Source organism: Anomaloglossus baeobatrachus, chromosome 1 (genome assembly GCF_048569485.1).
Source record: "Anomaloglossus baeobatrachus isolate aAnoBae1 chromosome 1, aAnoBae1.hap1, whole genome shotgun sequence".
Classification (NCBI taxonomy): domain Eukaryota; kingdom Metazoa; phylum Chordata; class Amphibia; order Anura; family Aromobatidae; genus Anomaloglossus; species Anomaloglossus baeobatrachus.
This window is the reverse complement of record NC_134353.1, coordinates 752,588,910-752,607,343: the sequence shown is the minus strand read 5'-3', so window position 1 is coordinate 752,607,343 and position 18,434 is coordinate 752,588,910. Positions and strand designations below refer to the sequence as shown.

The following is an 18,434-nucleotide window of genomic DNA, read 5'->3' as shown; positions in this document are numbered from 1 at the left end:
TTTAGTGGCTTCACCCAATCCTCGCACATTCCAGGCCACTATATTAACCTCCTTCGCCATAAGGGTGAGTGCACATATGCAACAGCAGGGGGCAGCAAGCGGGGACCTCCGGACCCATCTGCAGCAGTTCCCATAGATGAGCATAGACCAAACAGGTGCATAAAACGAAAAGGTCAAACAACATAAAAACATACACAGTAAACCAGGACATTCCTCTCAAACAGAGGGAAGTGGGGCTAAACATAACCCAAAGAGCACATAACGGTTTAAATTCCTGAACAGTCATCAACTGCATAGTAACCTATCTGGGTGGCTCCTGCGAACCGTCCATAAGTGTTCCAGCTGGGAAACATAGCAAGTTCACCTCAGCAAGTCCAACAGCAAGGAATCCGCAATAATCCTCAGCGGTGATTTCTGCGCAGTCCTTTTTCATTGGTATCGAGCCATGCGGCTGCATCCTTTGGAGTGTCAAAAAACTTTGTCCCACCATCCGCCACCACTCGCAGCCTGGTAGGGTATAACATTGAGTAAGAGATCTGCAGCTGCCTCAGGCGTTTTTTGACATCAATAAATTGCGCTCTCCTCTGCTGGATTTCAGTGGAAAAATCCGGGTACAGTGAGACCTTATGGCCGTCAATAGCCAGATCCTTAATCTCCCGGGCTCTGCGGAGCGCAGTGTCCCTGAAGTGCAGTAGCTTGAGGAGGATAGGACGAGGGGGTGCCCCTGATGGTGGGGGTCTAGTGGGGACCCTATGTGCCCGCTCAATAGTGAAGAAAGGAGAAAACAGATCCATGCCCAAAGTCTTGGGGAGCCACATTTCAAAAAAAGCTACTGCATTATTGCCTTCTGCCTTTTCTGGGACCCCAACCAGACGGAGATTGCTTCTGCGGGATCTGTTTTCTAGATCGTCCACCTTAGCCCTAAGCAATGAGATATTGTGGATTGCTCTGCCAAGGTCCCGAGTCAGAGGGGGAAGCTTATCCTCTGTGGCACTGACCCGGTCTTCCAGGGCCCCCACCCGTACACTGACCCCCTGCAGCTCGTGCCTGATAGATGAAATGTCCATTTTAATTCCTCCCATCTGTATGTTCAAAGTGGCTAGCATATTGTTGCAGGTGTTTACTGCTGCAAGCACATCACTGAGGGTGGGCTCTGCTCTACCAGGATCTGTGTTTTCATCTGCAGCTCTAAGGTTGTCCCCCTGCTCCACATTACTGGCAGCAGCCAACATACTCACAGCTCCCTGCTGCTCTTCCTCCTCCAACAATTCTTGTCCTGGGATCTGCAGCTCCTCCACGCTGAGGTCAGACTGCTTAACAGCTTCAGGTATCTCAGGCTGATCTTGTGCAAACTTGCTGAGGCGAGCTATTGCATCAGACGCCCTGCCCCCACATGAAGCTCCAGCGTCCATGAGTGTGGCCTGTGTCCTGCGCTTCTTATCAGCCCGAGTTCTGGTCATATCACTCAGGTCTTTGAAGCCCCCTCCTCAGTCTAGGAGAGGTCACCACTCCAGGAAAGCAGTAAAACAAACTTTAACCCCAGCTGGACAGGATTATACAGGAGTTTTTTGCAGGAGCTCTCTCTGCACAGGTCTTCCTCACATGCTGCTCAGGCCACGCCCCCACTCGCATGCTTCTCTAATGAGTTGTCAAACATTTGGCGACCCACTTTGCAGACAGATTCCTCATGTCCAAATGTTCATGGATAATGACACAAACACGTTCATGGGAAATCCCCATGATGTCTGCTATTGCTTTAGCTGAAATTTGTTGATTCTCCAGTATGAGGTTGTGCACAGCATCGACGATCTCCAGAACAACAACCACTCTCGGTTGTCCAGGACATGCTTCATCATTTGTACTGAAGTGGCCCATTTTAAATTTGGCAACCCAGTTCTTAACTGTGGAATATGAAGGGCATTGATCCCCCAATGTCTGCGACATATATCACCATAAATTTCCTTTGCAGACTTTCCTTGCAGAAACAAGAATTTTATCACTCCTCTGCTCTCAGCTGCTGTGAATATCCCATTAGACTCCGCTATGTTGTTTTCCCGCGTACGTAGAGCGCTGTTACCATAAGTAACAAACACAACATTTTGAAAACATATTAGACACATAAGGCTTTCATGTGATATAACATAGAAACAAAAAAAGATCACAAAGCCAAAGACTTATCAGCAACCCCTTGTATAAAGGGTTTACCACGATATTGCTACAGAGGGCTAAAAGATGTTAAAGGATTATACAAGGAAAATCTGGTGACAGGTTGCCTTTAAAAACATTATATAGAAAAGAGAAACAAGTGATCAGCCTCCTAGCTATGTCATATTATATATCATTTTCAATGATGGTTAAACAGTAGGGATGATCGAATACCGCAAATATTCGGCAATGCCCATATTCGCCGAACAGGTCGCCACTATTCGATGATTTGTGAATATTCGATGCGCAAGGTAAGTCTATGAGAAACCCGAATAGTTGCCGAATAGCAACTATTCGGGCTTCCCATAGGCTTACATTGCGCATCGAATATTCGCATAGCGGCTACCTATTCGTCAGATGTTCGCGAAGCCGAATATTGCAGAATATTTGTGATATTCGATCATCTCTATTAAACAGCCATTAGATTTATTTTGATTCCGGCTGTTTTTCTCAGTCATCCCACCTTTACACAGCACAGAAGATGGACCCATCTGACCATCATTTTGTACATATGCTTGTGTATATAAGAAGAAGATCCATCTAGCACAGTACATGTGTGTGATGGTGAAAAAAAAGGGATAAGGTCTATACTTAAATGGAACAACAGTAAAGTGAAGGCATTCCTCATTGCAGCCATAAATATATTATGACATCTAAATTGTGTATTTTTGATGTTAACAAAAGGTGAATGCTCTGCCAGCCTTTTGAAGTGACATATGCCTTTAGGTATTTACTTAGTGTTGACTAATGGACACTAGCCTTGGGTCAGGTTGTGTTTTAGAATAGCTCCTGCTCCTGTTCATAAAAAATCTAACCAAGTATTACTTAAAACAAACAATAGGCTTCTCCTGTTTTCCTTCCCTTATTTAGATAGCAATGTGAAGGTCATGTTTAAGATCATGGGGTGCGTCCTGTCAGCCATTGTTATTACACAGCAAGGAATTATTTATATCTTCTTCTTTTTAGATTTCAGATACGGAATGTTGCATTAGAAGAATCACAACAGTTCTCTGCAGGTAAAGCCAATTATACTATGGGTTATCATTATTAAAATATCATTATCTCTAATTACCAATGCATTTCTATAATAATAATAATAATAATTTCTCATAATGTTATCATGAAAAAAATGTGACACTCCAAGATATGTTCTACAACCATCCAGTTAATATCCAGCTGTTTATACAGGAGCATACCCAGAAATGTGCACGAAAACCCCTGCCGTAGCCCAAATAAATGATCCAAGATACTGGATGGTCAAGAATGTAGAAGACCAAAAAACTTCCCTCTAAAAACAAATACCGTACTTTATTAAATTTTCCTAAAACCTTTCTCAAGCAAACCAAAATAACATGAAAAAAGGGTGCTTGTGTGAATTGTGCACACAGGGTACCAGGAGTGGCAGAGGGTAAATAGGGCAACCGTTGCAGTGATGTCCCTAACTACCATGAAATATGGTGGTTTGTGCATAGAAAATAATGGATTTAAAATGTTGGTTTGCTTGAGAAAGGTTTTAGCAAAATTTAATAACTTATTTGTTTTTAGAGTGACGTTTTGGTCTTCTTTGCTTAATACCTCTTTTGTCAGTACATTCTTGTTGGTCTGTTTACATGACCAAGAGTGTCCAGCCATGTTGCTTATGTGTTCATTAGTAACCAGATGACAAAGTCCAGTGTTCTTTAAATCAGAATGTAGGCCAAAAGTTTTAACGTTTTAGGGCGCTTTCACACTTGTGTTGAATGGCATCCGTTACTATCCGCCGCCTTGAGGAATTACGGTAACCGCTGCAGGAAACCGTTTTATTCCTCAAAGACTTCTATTAGCTACGGATGGCCCTGCGTTGCATCTGTCAGCCGACGCTGCGTTGCATCTGCCTGGCGGATGGACCGCTGCATGTAGTGTTTTTCTACGCTTGGCGGAGTGTCAAAAAAACCCAACCTGCAGGATTCCGTCGGCGTCCGTTGTCTTAATAATGGACGCCTATGGTGGCGGATTCCGTTAGAATCCGTCATTTGACGGATTCCGTTAACGCATTCGTCTTTACACAACTGCGCATGCCCAGATGTGTAAAGTAAAAATAAAAAAACTACAATAGATTGCGTTATTTTGTATGATCCGTTGCATCCGTTGTGCCACTATATACAACGCGTCCGTTGCATCCGTCACACAACGCAATGCAACGGATGCCATTCAACGCAAGTATGAAAGCGACCTTACTATGATTTCTGTATAACCCCCACTTTGGGCGCAGAAGTGTTAACCCACATTTCACCAAGGTGTATCCTTTAAAAGTACATGTCTTGCTTACTAATTAAAAGGGTTTTTTCCAATTTAGGCAATTCCCTTTGACACATTGTGAGCTAATAGAGAGGGGTCCTCTGCTCAGGATCCTCAACTTTTAGAGCAATTACAAATAGTTTCTCATCTCTGGAGGACCTGTCCTGTCCCATACCACAAAAACAACCTTTTGATTTGAATGGACAATGTGTAATGTATAATTTTCCGTGTAGGGGCGCTGCAGGAAAACTGAATGCTTACGGCTAAGTTTACATCAGAATATTAGTTTATTGCTGGGGCTTTATCGAGTGTACACTGTGTGATGCGTTTATGTGAAGTAACTGATAACACAAAATTATATTTCGAATAAATTATTTTATTACGTTAATTATTAACTATTCTGTACAAATGTATACGCTATATATCTAATCGGTTCATTCCTTTTTTTTTAGTGTAGTTCCGGTTTTATTCATTGTTCCTGTATTTTATTATGGGAACATGAAGGAATGCTATGGGAACAGAAGCCACAGGTAATGCCATGGTTATTATTGGTTTATATTAAATAATGCAAGAAGGGGTATGCGAGGGCACCACGTCTGAAGTGAACGGGATCAAGCCAAAGGCGCACACTTTTAACATATGATCCAAAAAAAAACAGAGAAAGATGGTGTGTGACAAATGGGATCATTAAACATATTAATTCAGAAATTGCAAAAAATCTTTATTTACAAAAAACACCAAATTCTATTAAAAACATTTAAAACACTCCAAAAAGTGAAACATACACACAAAATGGGGCTTGTATATAATAAAGCATGATAAATCCCCAGAAAAATCCCCCTTATTTCAGATGTATTGCACCATGGAACATGTGTTACAGACCCCACAGGGAAATGGTTTAGCATAGTGAGGTGGAACACAAGCACTGAGAAATAAGCATGAAAAATCATACTGATACAAATTGAAAAACCATGAATGCCATACCCATTAAGGTCAAACAAAGTGGTATCCATAAGAACTAAAGCTGGGTTCACACTAAGCGACAGCGACAACGACGTCGCTGTTACGTCACCATTTTCGGTGACGTAACAGCGACCTTGTAAGTCACTGTTATGATCGCTGCTTAGCTGTCAAACACAGCGACGCAGCAGCGATCATAACGTCGCTGTGCTGCATGTGCAGAGAGCAGGGAGCCGCGCTTAGCGCTGGCTCCTTGCTCTCCTAGGTACAGTACACATTGGGTTAATTAACCCGATGTGTGCTGCAGCTACATGTCACAGTGCAGAGAGCAGGGAGCCGCGCGCACTGCTTAGCGCTGGCTCCTTGCTCTCCTTGCTACAGTATACATCGGGATAATTACCCGATGCGTACTGCAGCCACATGTGCACAGAGCAGGAGCCGGCACTGGCAGCAAGGGCGGAGGCTGGTAACGAAGGTAAATATCGGGTAACCAGGGAAAGGTCTTCCCTTTGTTACCCGATGTGACGACCAAAAAATGAAGCTGGACATTCAGCAACGACCGGCGACCTCACAGCAGGGGCCAGGTCGTTGCTGGATGTCACACACAGTGACAGCGACGGGACGTCGCTGCAACGTCACAGAAAATGGTGACGTAGCAGCGACGTCGTTGTCGTTGTCGCTGTGTGTGACACCAGCTTAAGTCCTAGGTGCAAGGTGCAATGACCATGATAAGGAAGGACCTGAACCCCCCCCCCCCCCCACCAATGTATGTCGCCACCCTAATGGCAGCTTCGTCAGGGAAAATGGGGCATAGATTTATGGAAAGAGGCGAGAAAGCGTTAGGAGCAGAGTTTGACACAGGCTGGAAAATGCGCATAGATCAAGTAGCAGCTTTCTAGCAGGTCATTTATCTTCTCCCAGAACTGGATTCACAAGTACATGGCTTAGTCATGCAGTATAGTCTTTCATTTTCAGCTTCTATGTGCTACATACAGGAAGAGTCGGACTCTTTCTCTCTGTGTGTACTGTGCATGAGAGACTTCATAGCAGCTAGTATCCACCCACTAGTTCAGAGATAACTAAGCTGGATTCACATCTACACTGCTTAGTAGTGCTGTGTAATTTCCTTCAAGCTGCTACTCCTTCTGTCTATGTGCTAACTAAGCCTAGGTTCACAGTTCCGTTGTTTTGCATTAGTCACAATCCGTCGCCTTGAGGAATTACGGTATCCTGCAAAATATTTACAGGGATCCAGTTTTTTCCCATAGACTTCTATTAGTGACGGATTGCGACTGATGATGCTGCATTGCATCCGCTGCATCGCGGTCAGTCGTTTTTTAACTGACCGCCGGGCGGGAGCAACGCAGCCTGTAACGTATTTTGAGCAGCGCTATCTGGAGGATTTTGCTGCGCATGCTCTCTCTGGCTCCCTGCACACGTAACCAGGATACATATCAGGTAACCAAGCAATGCGCTTTGGTTAGTTACCCGATATTTACACTGGTTACGTGTGCAGGGAGCCAGCGCTAAGCGGTGTACGCTGGTATCCAAGATAAATATCAGGTAACCAAGCAAAAAGTGCTTTGCTTTTAGTTACCCGATATTTACCCTGGATACGTGTGCAAGGAGGCCGACACGTCCCCACTCGGCTCCACCCCCTCCCGCACTCCGCATGTGTACACGCACTCACACACTCACTTGTCCCCAGCCCTGCAGTCCCCGCGGCACTGACGTCCTCAGCGCCACGTCCCCGCTCGGCTCCGCCCCCTCGTGCTCCGCCCCCACACACAACGGAGTCCGACAATGATTTCTGTTTTTTGTCATCCGTTGTACAAGGCATCAGTCACATGCGTCAAGCAACGCATGTAACTGATGCAAAACAACGGAAATGTGAACCTAGCCTAAGCAATGAAGAGCAGGAATCCATCTTTGCAAGCTGTGTGTAAAAGTGATCCTTGCAGCTCCTCACCAGTAAACAGTCAATTACAAATGCACAAATTGAGCCTATAAATCTGTTGAAAATTGATATATACATGTTATATATAGAAAGCAGAATTGTTGTTTTTTCTTGTGTACACACACAGGGCAGTCTATTGTGAAGAGTTACCTGAAATGACAGGTATGCTTTCATAGCAGATTGAGGAATGTTTGAAGGTTATGGAGAGACATGAAGCCAGAGCTATCCATCAGCCTCCTCAAAAAAAGAAAACACTACATTGTTTTTCTATTGGAAGATGCTGACCGACTTGTCTGGTCACATACTTCTCTGTTGGCAGTCATTTTGTGAACAGGAGAGCTGTGAGGTAGGTGAAGTGCAGGAGGAGATCTTTCAATACTTATATACTGTATTAGTTTCACAAAATTACATACCCCTAAATAAATCAAAAGTGAACAGCCCCTTTAACCACTTTCCCAACATATGATGGAATATTACAGCATATGTGGGGTGCCCTTCTTTGATGCAGGCTCAGTTCTTCATCCTGCATCTTTCCCGGCGGATCTTAGCTTTGTTAGGCCTTCAGATGTCTATATTTTACTTGTTCTATCCATGTTTTCCATACATAAAGCATATGACTATTATAATCTTTAGAGCTGTTCACGTTAGTTTTTTTGCGGATTGTATGTCTGCAAGTATACGACAATGCATTATCCGATTTTTATAGGTGTCACCAATGAAAATCAAGAGTACATGTCTCTGAGGCTGGGAAAACCATGGACAGTACATAGGTGGCTTCACTGTATAGTCTGTGTGGTGTATATTGTGGTATTCATAGTTTCATTGTTTTAGGGTTGAAGGTAGACTTAAGTCCATCAAGTCCAACCCTATAGCCTAACATGTTGATCCAAAGGAAGGCAAAAACCCCATGGGGCAGACAGTAAGCTCCATATTACAGGGAAAGGTCCTTACCAACTCCACATACAGCTATCAGACTAGTTCCCTGGATAAACGTCCCATCACAGAATCTAGTGCACATAACCAGTAATGTTACAGTTTTCAAGAAAGATATACGTCACTTGTCCAAAATCTATCAACTTCATACTTAGGTTTTACACCACCAATAATTTATAGCCACAAAGAACTAAACGGGACGGTGTTTAACCTAAAAAACTAGACTTTATTAATTCTTATAAAATTATTAACAATCAAATGTGTCAAACAGAGATCTCAAAATCATCACACTGGACGTAGCAACATACCAATATTGTCTCAGTAATCTCCATAATGCCGAGAACACACAGTTAATCCTCCAGTACTCAAAGTCTTTTAGTAAACTTCAATTTACACTTCCCACCATAAACGGTGGGTGCACTGGTATAATTGGGGTTCAAATCAAGCCGATCATTCTGCTATTTACTAGGATTTCTGGTTCACAAAGAAAATTCTACCTGGGCTCAACCAGCTGTTTGGCATTCATATATCCCAGTGAAGCCTTAATGATTCTATTACAATTCAGCAGACAACCAGCGTGACAGTGTAGTCGCCACCAACAAATACCTCCCACCAATGACTGAAGTAACCCACGGCAATGAAAAAATACACTGACCTGACTATGATGGTAATTGGTGTGCCCGTCCTCTGTCCCGACGCGCGTTTCCCACTTCTTCAGCCTCCGGGTGCTCACTCCACGTCTGCGGTAACCTTGCGGCGCCTGCTGTTGTGTCTGGTTGCCATGGTAGCAGTACCTAGGCTACTGACACGCCACGTGCGTTTCAACCACCGGGGCGTGGAGAGGGCCGTGACACACCCGGAGGGATGGATGTATCTGCGTCAGTAATGGGGACTGATTGGGCATACGTCAGTATACACATGGGAAGGTGATCCGGGTGCCGCGTCATTGTGGGGGCGGGGCGGGCATACGTCATTGTACACATGGGAAGGAGTCCCGGGTGCCGCGTCATTGTGGGGGTGGGCCGGGCATACGTCACTGCACAGGCATGAAGGAGGTTCCGGTTTCCACTATATAAAAAGGCGCCTTTTTCAAAAACATGTACACACGTCCCCTGAAGAAGTGGGAAACGCGCGTCGGGACAGAGGACGGGCACGCCAATTACCATCATAGTCAGGTCAGTGTATCTTTTCATTGACGTGGGTTGCTTCAGTCATTGGGGGTAGGTAATTTTTGGTGGCGACTACACTGTCACGCTGGTTGTCTGCTGAATTGTAATAGAATCATTAAGGCTTCACTGGGATAGATGAATGCCAAACAGCTGGTTGAGCCCAGGTAGAATTTTCTTTGTGAACCAGAAATCCTAGTAAATAGCAGAATGATCGGCTTGATTTGAACCCCAATTATACCAGTGCACCCACCGTTTATGGTGGGAAGTGTGAATTGAAGTTTACTAAAAGACTTTGAGTACTGGAGGATTAACTGTGTGTTCTCGGCATTATGGAGATTACTGAGACAATATTGGTATGTTGCTACGTCCAGTGTGATGATTTTGAGATCTCTGTTTGACACATTTGATTGTTAATAATTTTATAAGAATTAATAAAGTCTAGTTTTTTAGGTTAAACACCGTCCCGTTTAGTTCTTTGTGGCTATAAGTTTTCAAGAAAGGCATCCAGGGCTCTTAAATTTCAGTAATGAATCAACCATTACATCATTATGTTGCAGAGAGTTCCATAGTCTCACTGCTCTTACAGTAAAGAATCTGCCTCTGTGATTATGATTAAAACTCCTTTCCTCTAGATATAGTTGATGCCCCCCCTGTGCCCATTGCAGTCCTGAAAAGATCATTATGAAGGTCTTTGTACTGTCTCCTCATATATTTGTACATTGTAATAAGATCGCCCCTAAGCCTTCGTTTTTCCAAACTGAATAACCTCAAGTTTAATAACCTGTCTTCGTATTGCATTCCACCCATTCCTGTAATAATCTTGGTTGCTTGTTGTATACAGTTTTCTATTTGTGGTCGCAATAGTAACTGGTATAGGGGTAAACCTATGTTATTCTCATTAGCATCTATACCTCTTTTAATGCATGCCATTATTTTTTTAGCCTTGGCAGCAGTTGCCTGCCACTGGTCAGTAAAGTTGAGTTTGCCGTCCACCCATATACCTGTCTTTTTCAGTGAAAATGTTACCCAGTGTTTTACAGTTAAGTGCATAATTATACATTTTATTTCTTCTGCCCAAGTGCATGACCTTATATTTATCAACATTAAACTTCAATTGCCAATTCTCAGCACAAGTCTCCAGCTTATATAAATCCTTCTGTAATATTAAAAATTATGCTCGTCTGTATTGATTACCTTGCAGAGTTTAGTATCATTTGCAAATATTGAAATTCTACTCTGTGCGCCCCCTACAAGGTCATTAATAAACGTGTTAAAAATAAAATGGCCCAATACTAACCCACGTGGTACCGAACTGTTAACTGTAACCCAGTCCGGGAGTGTTCCATCAATAACCACTGTTTGTTTCCGATCACTGAGCCGGTTCTTAACCCAGTTACACATATTTTCCCCTATTTCCATTATTCTCATTATTTGTACCAACTTTTGTGTGCCACTGTATCAAAATGAAAAATCCATACAGACAACATACACTGCATTTCCCTAGTCCAGTCTGGAACTTATTCATACTGACCACAATTAGAGGCACCATGAACTGAATGACAGTTTCCCTGAAATATTTAGTTCCATAGGAGCTGTGTTCAGTGGGCTCCCCCTAGTGGTGACACAGGCAGGCAGAATGTTATTATCTAACTTTTATTTTATGGCTGAGTATGAGAATTAAGATTTTGAGTTTTGCAATAGAAAAACAGACCACTGTGAAGCATATTTTAGACCTATTTTTGATCCATTATAATCACACTTTACTCCTTACTGTGGTAGATCACCCCTTTTAATATAATTAAAACATTAATGGCTTAAACCCACATTTATTAACACATAAATCATTCTAGAGAACTAAAGATATTGCCAGAAATACCATCACTAATCCCTTAACTGCCCTATGTAACAATGTGTTTTCTACTTCATATAGCAAATTAGCAAAGTGCGTATAATGGGGGACATGCCCAAAAATTTAAAAAACCTTTCCTTAAAGCACCACTCCAGTGGTTTTTTTTGGTTTTTTTTTCCAGCACTGGTGTGACACTTTAAATCAAAGTCCCCTGCCCTCGTTTTCATACTCAACCTTTGGAGGCTTCACCTTTTACTGACGCCGCTCTGCTCCTGTGACGCCATCTTGTTCATTTAACTTTTGATTAGTCAGAAGTTACTTCATAAGCTTCCAATGCAAGTCTATGAGAGTCAAAACGAGGCTCTCAGAGTTACATTGAGTTGCATTGAGTTGTGACCTCCGACGCACTCCAAGAAGAATGGAGCTTCAGGCAAGTCACAAATCTCTGGAGAAAGACCGGAGTCACACTTCTAATAGGTGGTGCTAGAGTTTGTCTCCTTCCTCTCTGGAGGGACAATTTGAATAATTCCCAGAGGGGCATTGCAGCTATAACTCCCCTTACTGGCAGCCAGACTGGTTTTTAAGGTCTCCATAAGGAGAATAGTCTTCACCGTGGTCCCCACATAGCTTCTCACAAGCCAGATCAGATACCCACACACTGACGAGGGGCAATCACCCCGAAACACTGTGTCTGCAAATTGGGATTCTGATCTGGTATAAATCCTAAGACTTCTGAAAAGGTTGTTTAAAAAGCCACTTTTGACTTTTAGGATTGGTACTTCCAAAAGGTGGCGCTAGAGTTTGTCTCCTTCCTCTCTGGAGGGACAATTTGAATTACTGGAAAAAGATGAACACTTCCACAGGTGACTATAAGACAGGGGCCAGGGGACTTTCATTTAAAGCACCACTCCAGCACTGAAATAAAAATGAACTTTGGAGTGGTGCTTTAAAAATTGACGGCCATCCCATATTGAAAGTGTGTGAGGTTGTGTTTTTTACTTATTTAGTTTCAGGAAGCTTTAAATTGTTCACCTTCTTATATCTGCCAGTGACCCGGCGTCAGCTATGTTTATGTGTTATAATATATTGCTGTTAGTAAAATATCACAGTGGCCAAACTATAACATAAACTATGTGACCCTCAACTCGAAGATGTATGTACTGTAGGCATCTGTATGATGGAAGTCACCACTTCTAAACAGTGAAAGCAGCTGGTCGTCACACCGCACGCTATGTCCTTGGCTGACTTTTCTCCATCTTTCTCACAGCTGTTTGGTGCTGAACATTGGATCCCACGTTACAAACGACTCTTATAAAAATAACGTCTGTGCAATCTTACACACCTATAGCACAACTGTCTTCATGACTACGTTCTGCCTTGCAACCCTAAGCATTTTGGTAAGTAATTACAACTTAACACCAAGGGGCCGATTGATCAGTGTTCGCCAGAATTCTGGCCTAAAACTGTTCAAAAATATCGCAAAAGTAGCATAAGTTACTCCAACAAACCCTTCATCAAGACTGTCTTGCAAAAGAAGTGCAATGTGTCTACCGGATATTGATTTTATATAAATTAATTTAATCAATGTCATTGTTTATTAATAGTGATGGGTGAATAGTAACTATTCGTGTTCGGATAATGCTTACCAAATACCGAGTACTATTCCAGTAATCGTCACGACAAGAAAAATGTTCAGGTTCCCATTGACTTGCACTAGGTTTGTTATTCGTGACGAATACCGGAATAGTACTTTGGGGTTCATTACAAATAACCCGAACATGAATAGTTATTATTCGCCCATTACTATTTATTAACCATTAAAATCTACATCCGATATTGTATGTGACTGTACTACTTACTATTATTATTAATTTATCTCATTTGTTGCTGCATTTGAATCTATATCACTAATAGCTCGGTAGATCGCCTTATTTCTATATTTATTCAACTTATAAAATTTGTTGGGTACACACAGAACCGACTTTCTACCGGCAGCTCAGTTCCGATTATGTTGGCAACCTATGTAGTTACTGTTTCCTATATCTTATTTTGACCCCCGTTGCCTTTGATTTATACGTACATTTTTTAATGGAGTTCATCACCAGAGATGACCAATATCATTACGGCCCTAAGTGTAGGTATTTAGTAAGTAGAATGGTGACTGTTAAAGAGGAAGAACTACCAGGATTTTCATATATAAACTAAAGCCAGTGCTTTACTGGCGCTATCACGCTGATTCTAAACACACCTTTAGTTGTGAGATCGGATGTATACTGTCTGAAATATAGACAAGTAAAGTTTGTAAAATGCACTGTTATTTGATGATAGGTGCATCGGAGTATCTAATAGGTGGGTTGGGTTTTGCCATTTATTCCCGCCCCTGTCTGCCTGCCTGGCCATCTTCCCCCTGTCTCTGTTATTACAGGGGGAGGAAGGACAGGCAGGCAGATCGGGGCGGGATTACCTAGCAAAACCCGACCAATCTATTAGATATACTGTTGCACTGCTCATCAAATAACAGTGCATTTCACAAACTAAATTGCCTATATTTCAGAAAGTATATATCTGATCTCACAGCTAAAAGTATGTATAGAATCAGCATAGGTATAGCACTGGCTTTAGTTTATATAGGAAAATCCTGGGGGTTGATCCTCTTTAAGTGCCAGCCATGGTGCCAGGCACAATATCTTATTACGCATGTATGCTGAACGCTTTACCAACCTAGTTCAGCCTCAGCCAAACAATTTAGCGAGAATTTAGCACTTTGCCAGCATGGTATCATACCCGCCCAGTTATTAAATGTTTTCCATAATACAATATGATCTGACTGTTACTGAGGCTGACACTCTGCCCACCGAACAAGTGGCTGCAAATGAAACCTTTAAAAAAGTGCAGCTTTAGACACAAGGGTAAACGGGGCTTTTGTTGCAGCCCCTACAGTCGGCATGTCACTGGTGCTGTGCCAATGGCTGTACAATGTTACACGCACGCTACCTCTTCTACCAGGCAAACACCATTCCCTTGCCAGTTTGTCGCACGCGTATGACAACTGTTGCTGACCCCAATACTAGACTGATAAAGTCTATTAAACAATGAAGGAAAATTCAACATTTCTTTACGCTTGGATGCCCTATAGTAATGTAAAGTCTGGCATGTTTCTGTGTGACAAAGAATGCAGACATTAAACAATGTAGAAAATTATGGGAAAGAAGGTTATTTAGGAAAAAAATTATATTTGTGTTGTAAATTAAATCAAATAAGGAAATAAATCAAAGGATTATCGGAGATAATTACAGAATAAGAGGCAATCTCCTAACCCTAGGAGGAGTAAATGTATTAGTTCAACCAGCGGTACCAATCTAGTAGAGAATAATTCTGTGTATTCCTCTAGGTTTATACTTTAGCCATGTTCATGTACCATATCTGTGTGAATACGCAGCCCTAATACATTGACGACACTTTATTTTCTGTGACAATTGTGAAAGGTATAATAGTAAGTAATTAACAATCATGTCATGTTTTAGGTTTGTCGTCTTGCCAATGAGAAAAATACTTTACCGGTGTGCGCTGCATTAATTTCTGCCATCACTTGTCCATTTCATCTCTTTCCAGGCAATAGTAGTATACTCCTGCCGATTATTCAAAATATATCAAAAAGCCTCAAGGACAGAACAAGACCATTGGGCTGTGATCACGGTTACCAGGCATAGCTTCCTACTGTTTCCTTCCATTTTTCTTTTCTGCAGTTTACCAGGTTAGTGTGCTATTCACAAGTCCTGTATTGCAGCAGTGTTTTGAGGATTTTTTTTTCCAAGACTTTATTTTCCATTTTTTACCACAATGAGAATATTAACAATAGCAACCATTAGAATCAATAAGTATCATCAATGTCTACAGAAGACACTTCAATGTCTGACTTTAGACCAATATTGTTGTACAGAAATAATTAACAACTAAAGAATCATATTGTAACATTCGTCACTGGTGATGGCAAGGCGGCGAGTAGTAGTGGACCCACTGGACCACAGGGGGGACGAGGACTTACAGTTTAGTGGGGGGGCTTGACTAAGGGTCCCACTGCGAGGCAGACGCCAGGTGCCACTCCCAGGGCAGTGACCGGTACTGTGGCAGCTGACCTCACGGGCAAGGACAGACCCAGGTGGGGACAGGTAGTCTCTTGACTGTCGTAGCACTTATCAATAACTTAGGGTTTTTCTTTTTCTGATAGTAGAAAATGTCCTCCTATAGGAACAGACCCCATTTTAGTCATATTCTGATGCTGAGCACTGGGCTAATAACATAAAGGGCATGACAGATCATTTTGCCAGTTTTCCCCTAAATGGATCTTTCACCATATTTTACAATACTGACTGCTACCATTATTGAATAGATCTTTATGATCTGATAATATTTTTATAATTACCTAAAAAAACAGTGTCAGAATGGCTTTTTTTTTTATTAAGTTTGCATCTTTAATATTAAAATGAGAATATTAGCAATAGCTAAACTCATTTATTATCAGGATCTAATATCCTCATAGATTGTAGCTTGTGAGCAGGGCCCTCACTCCTCTTGGTCTCTGTTGAATTGTGTTGATCTGTAATGTCTGATATTTTCTGAACATCTCCCCTCTGAATTGTAATGTGCTGTGGAATATGTTGGCTATAGAAATAATAAAAAGAAAAAATATAAAAAAAATGTAGGATTTTAAAGCCATTCTGAAATGGATCTTCAAAGTAAGTTCATCAACCTCATCAGGTCTAAAATATCTGTTAATAATGTATCACTGTAAGTCTATTGGGAAAAAAAAAACATTAAAACACATGCAGAAACACTATTTACCTGCAGATACAGGGTTAGTCTACAGGTAAATGGCATTTAAATCTGCGTACCTGGATTACTGGAGCAGCGGCTACTAGGAGAAAATTAAGTTTTATTCTCCTTGCAGCCGCTCATGGCTTATGAATTGTAAGAACAAAGAATAAGGTATATTTTATTCCCATAACATCTGCATCTGAGAACCATCCATCATATCCTCTGGTTGGATGAATGTCCTCTTACTTGTATGCAGGAATAGAATAAAAAACAGGGTGTGCTCCTGTATGAACCTGCTACAAGTGCTGGGCATAAAATAGGTGCGAGGTACTACTCACCCCGATGGTTGTGCACCCCTGCCCAACTACAGTAATCGCCTGGATTCGGACATGGCACACAGAGACACAGCTGCTAGTGGAGTGCGATTCTCCACATGTGATGAGGAAGGTGTTTGTCAGTTCCTCCTCAGGATGTGATCGGGTCCGTAACAATAGATGCGGTAAAGAAACTGGCTGGGCAGGGAAGCTGGTATAATCACAATCAATCCCCTCCTGTGATGGAGGTGGATAGATCCTTCCTGGTCCGCTGCTGCACCATACACCTTCTCAATTGCAGTAATGCAAAGAGATAGACATTAGGAACTAACAAAGAAAATGGTGTATAACAGCGCGCTGCAGACCATAGATGAAGGAATAATACTTTATTTTATTGTACTACGCAATTCAAGGACAATATTGTCCTCTTCCTCAGGTGCTCTTACTTGTATAGACACTTTTACTGTTAGACCATGTACTTCTCTTTTAGATATTTTCGGGTGCTCACATTTTTCACAAATTATCAGACAAATCTGTAATATATATTTACAGGATCAAATGTGACAATTCATTTGAAGTATTTAGTAATTAAATGTATGCATAAGGCAGAAATGGATAAATATAATGGTTATCAATTTGTCTTCTTTTTTCATAGTTGTGACGCTGACCCTTGTTAGCATGAAGAGGATGCACAGTAGCTACCAAGCATTGTGTTATATCCAGGTGAGTTAAGAATTAACTATAATTTTGGCCACTAAAGCTTCTTCAATGTATGTAGCACAGTTATGCAGTTTTCCTTTTTACTTTATGAATCAATCCTCTGGGGCTGACAAATATCTGTTGTAATTGTATGAGATCTATTTACTGAATAGTGGGAGGGGGGTGTGCAGTGCCATGCACATAATGGGTAATACTATATTTTTCTATTTGGTTAGATACTATTTGTGCCTTGTTTGACACTGTAGTCTTTAATACCTGTGATATTAGGACTATGGCCAGATCTGCAGTAATGCTTTATCAGTCTTATTTACCAATGCATTCTTGGAATCAAGAATATGGAATTGACACTGACCATTCAGATACAATGTAAATTAAGCATTTGGTCCATCGCGATTGAAACTGCAATAGCTGAACCTCCCAGAGGGTTATGAAAATTGCCGCACTTAGAAAATAACTTTTAAGATGCAAAGTAGAACACAGAATGAACTCCATTGTTTTAACCTCTTCCCGACACATGAAATAATATTACTTCACAAGTTGAATTCCTGTAACAGCAGCGGCGGGGGAAATCAGATTGCTGCTAATTAACTATTTAAATGTCTCTGTCAAGCTCTTGATATGGGCCTTTGAAATAACGCGATTGCCCTTGCGCCTATTTGCTTGCTCCCAACTCTTAACCCCACAATGCGAATGTGGGAAGCCAATGGGTTAGGGTATACAGCAGAAGAGATTGTCACGGTCGTCTCCCTACTGTTTTGAAACTAGTGACAGCCTTAGGACTAGAGCCTCTCCTCTCCATCTAGTCTTCTCATTTAAACGAGATTTCCTTTCATTTGGCGTCTCATGAATTCATTTCAGTTTTGTTGCCAGCAACTCCGAGCAGGGCAGGTCAGCTGTTGTTCCTTTGGGGCCATGCCCATTTAGGTTAAATACTGGAGCTTTCCCAGCATACCCTGCTGCTGTTAGAATCCATTTCTACTTTGGCCAGCCTGGTGGAAGGAGCTGCCAAGATATTCTCCTGTGCCCATCCACCTGCTACTTTTGAGTCCGTCGGCTGTGGTGAAGTTTGGTGTTTTGTATCCTTCCGTTTATATCCCTGGCTGTCTTTCCTTTCCCTCCGTGTTTATTAGTTGAGTGGCAAGTCTAGTGTACTCGTCGGCCTACTACTCACTAGACTGTGAGTTTAGGACCAGCTAAAGGACCCAGGTATCCTGCTCACTGCCAGGTTGAAAGCA

At 41.9% G+C, this 18,434-nt stretch overlaps 1 protein-coding gene across 1 annotated transcript in view; it reads left to right on the top strand.

Moving 5' to 3' along the window:
* The window catches only part of TMEM116 (transmembrane protein 116), a 94,954-nt gene that overhangs the window by 61,922 nt on the left and 14,598 nt on the right, over positions 1-18,434 (top strand). Inside the window, exons 6-10 of the mRNA XM_075323868.1 lie at positions 3,172-3,221; positions 4,935-5,012; positions 12,618-12,747; positions 14,963-15,104; positions 17,135-17,202. Of these exons, the coding sequence (XP_075179983.1) occupies positions 3,172-3,221; positions 4,935-5,012; positions 12,618-12,747; positions 14,963-15,104; positions 17,135-17,202 (468 nt within the window). The remainder of the gene's footprint in view (positions 1-3,171; positions 3,222-4,934; positions 5,013-12,617; positions 12,748-14,962; positions 15,105-17,134; positions 17,203-18,434) is intronic.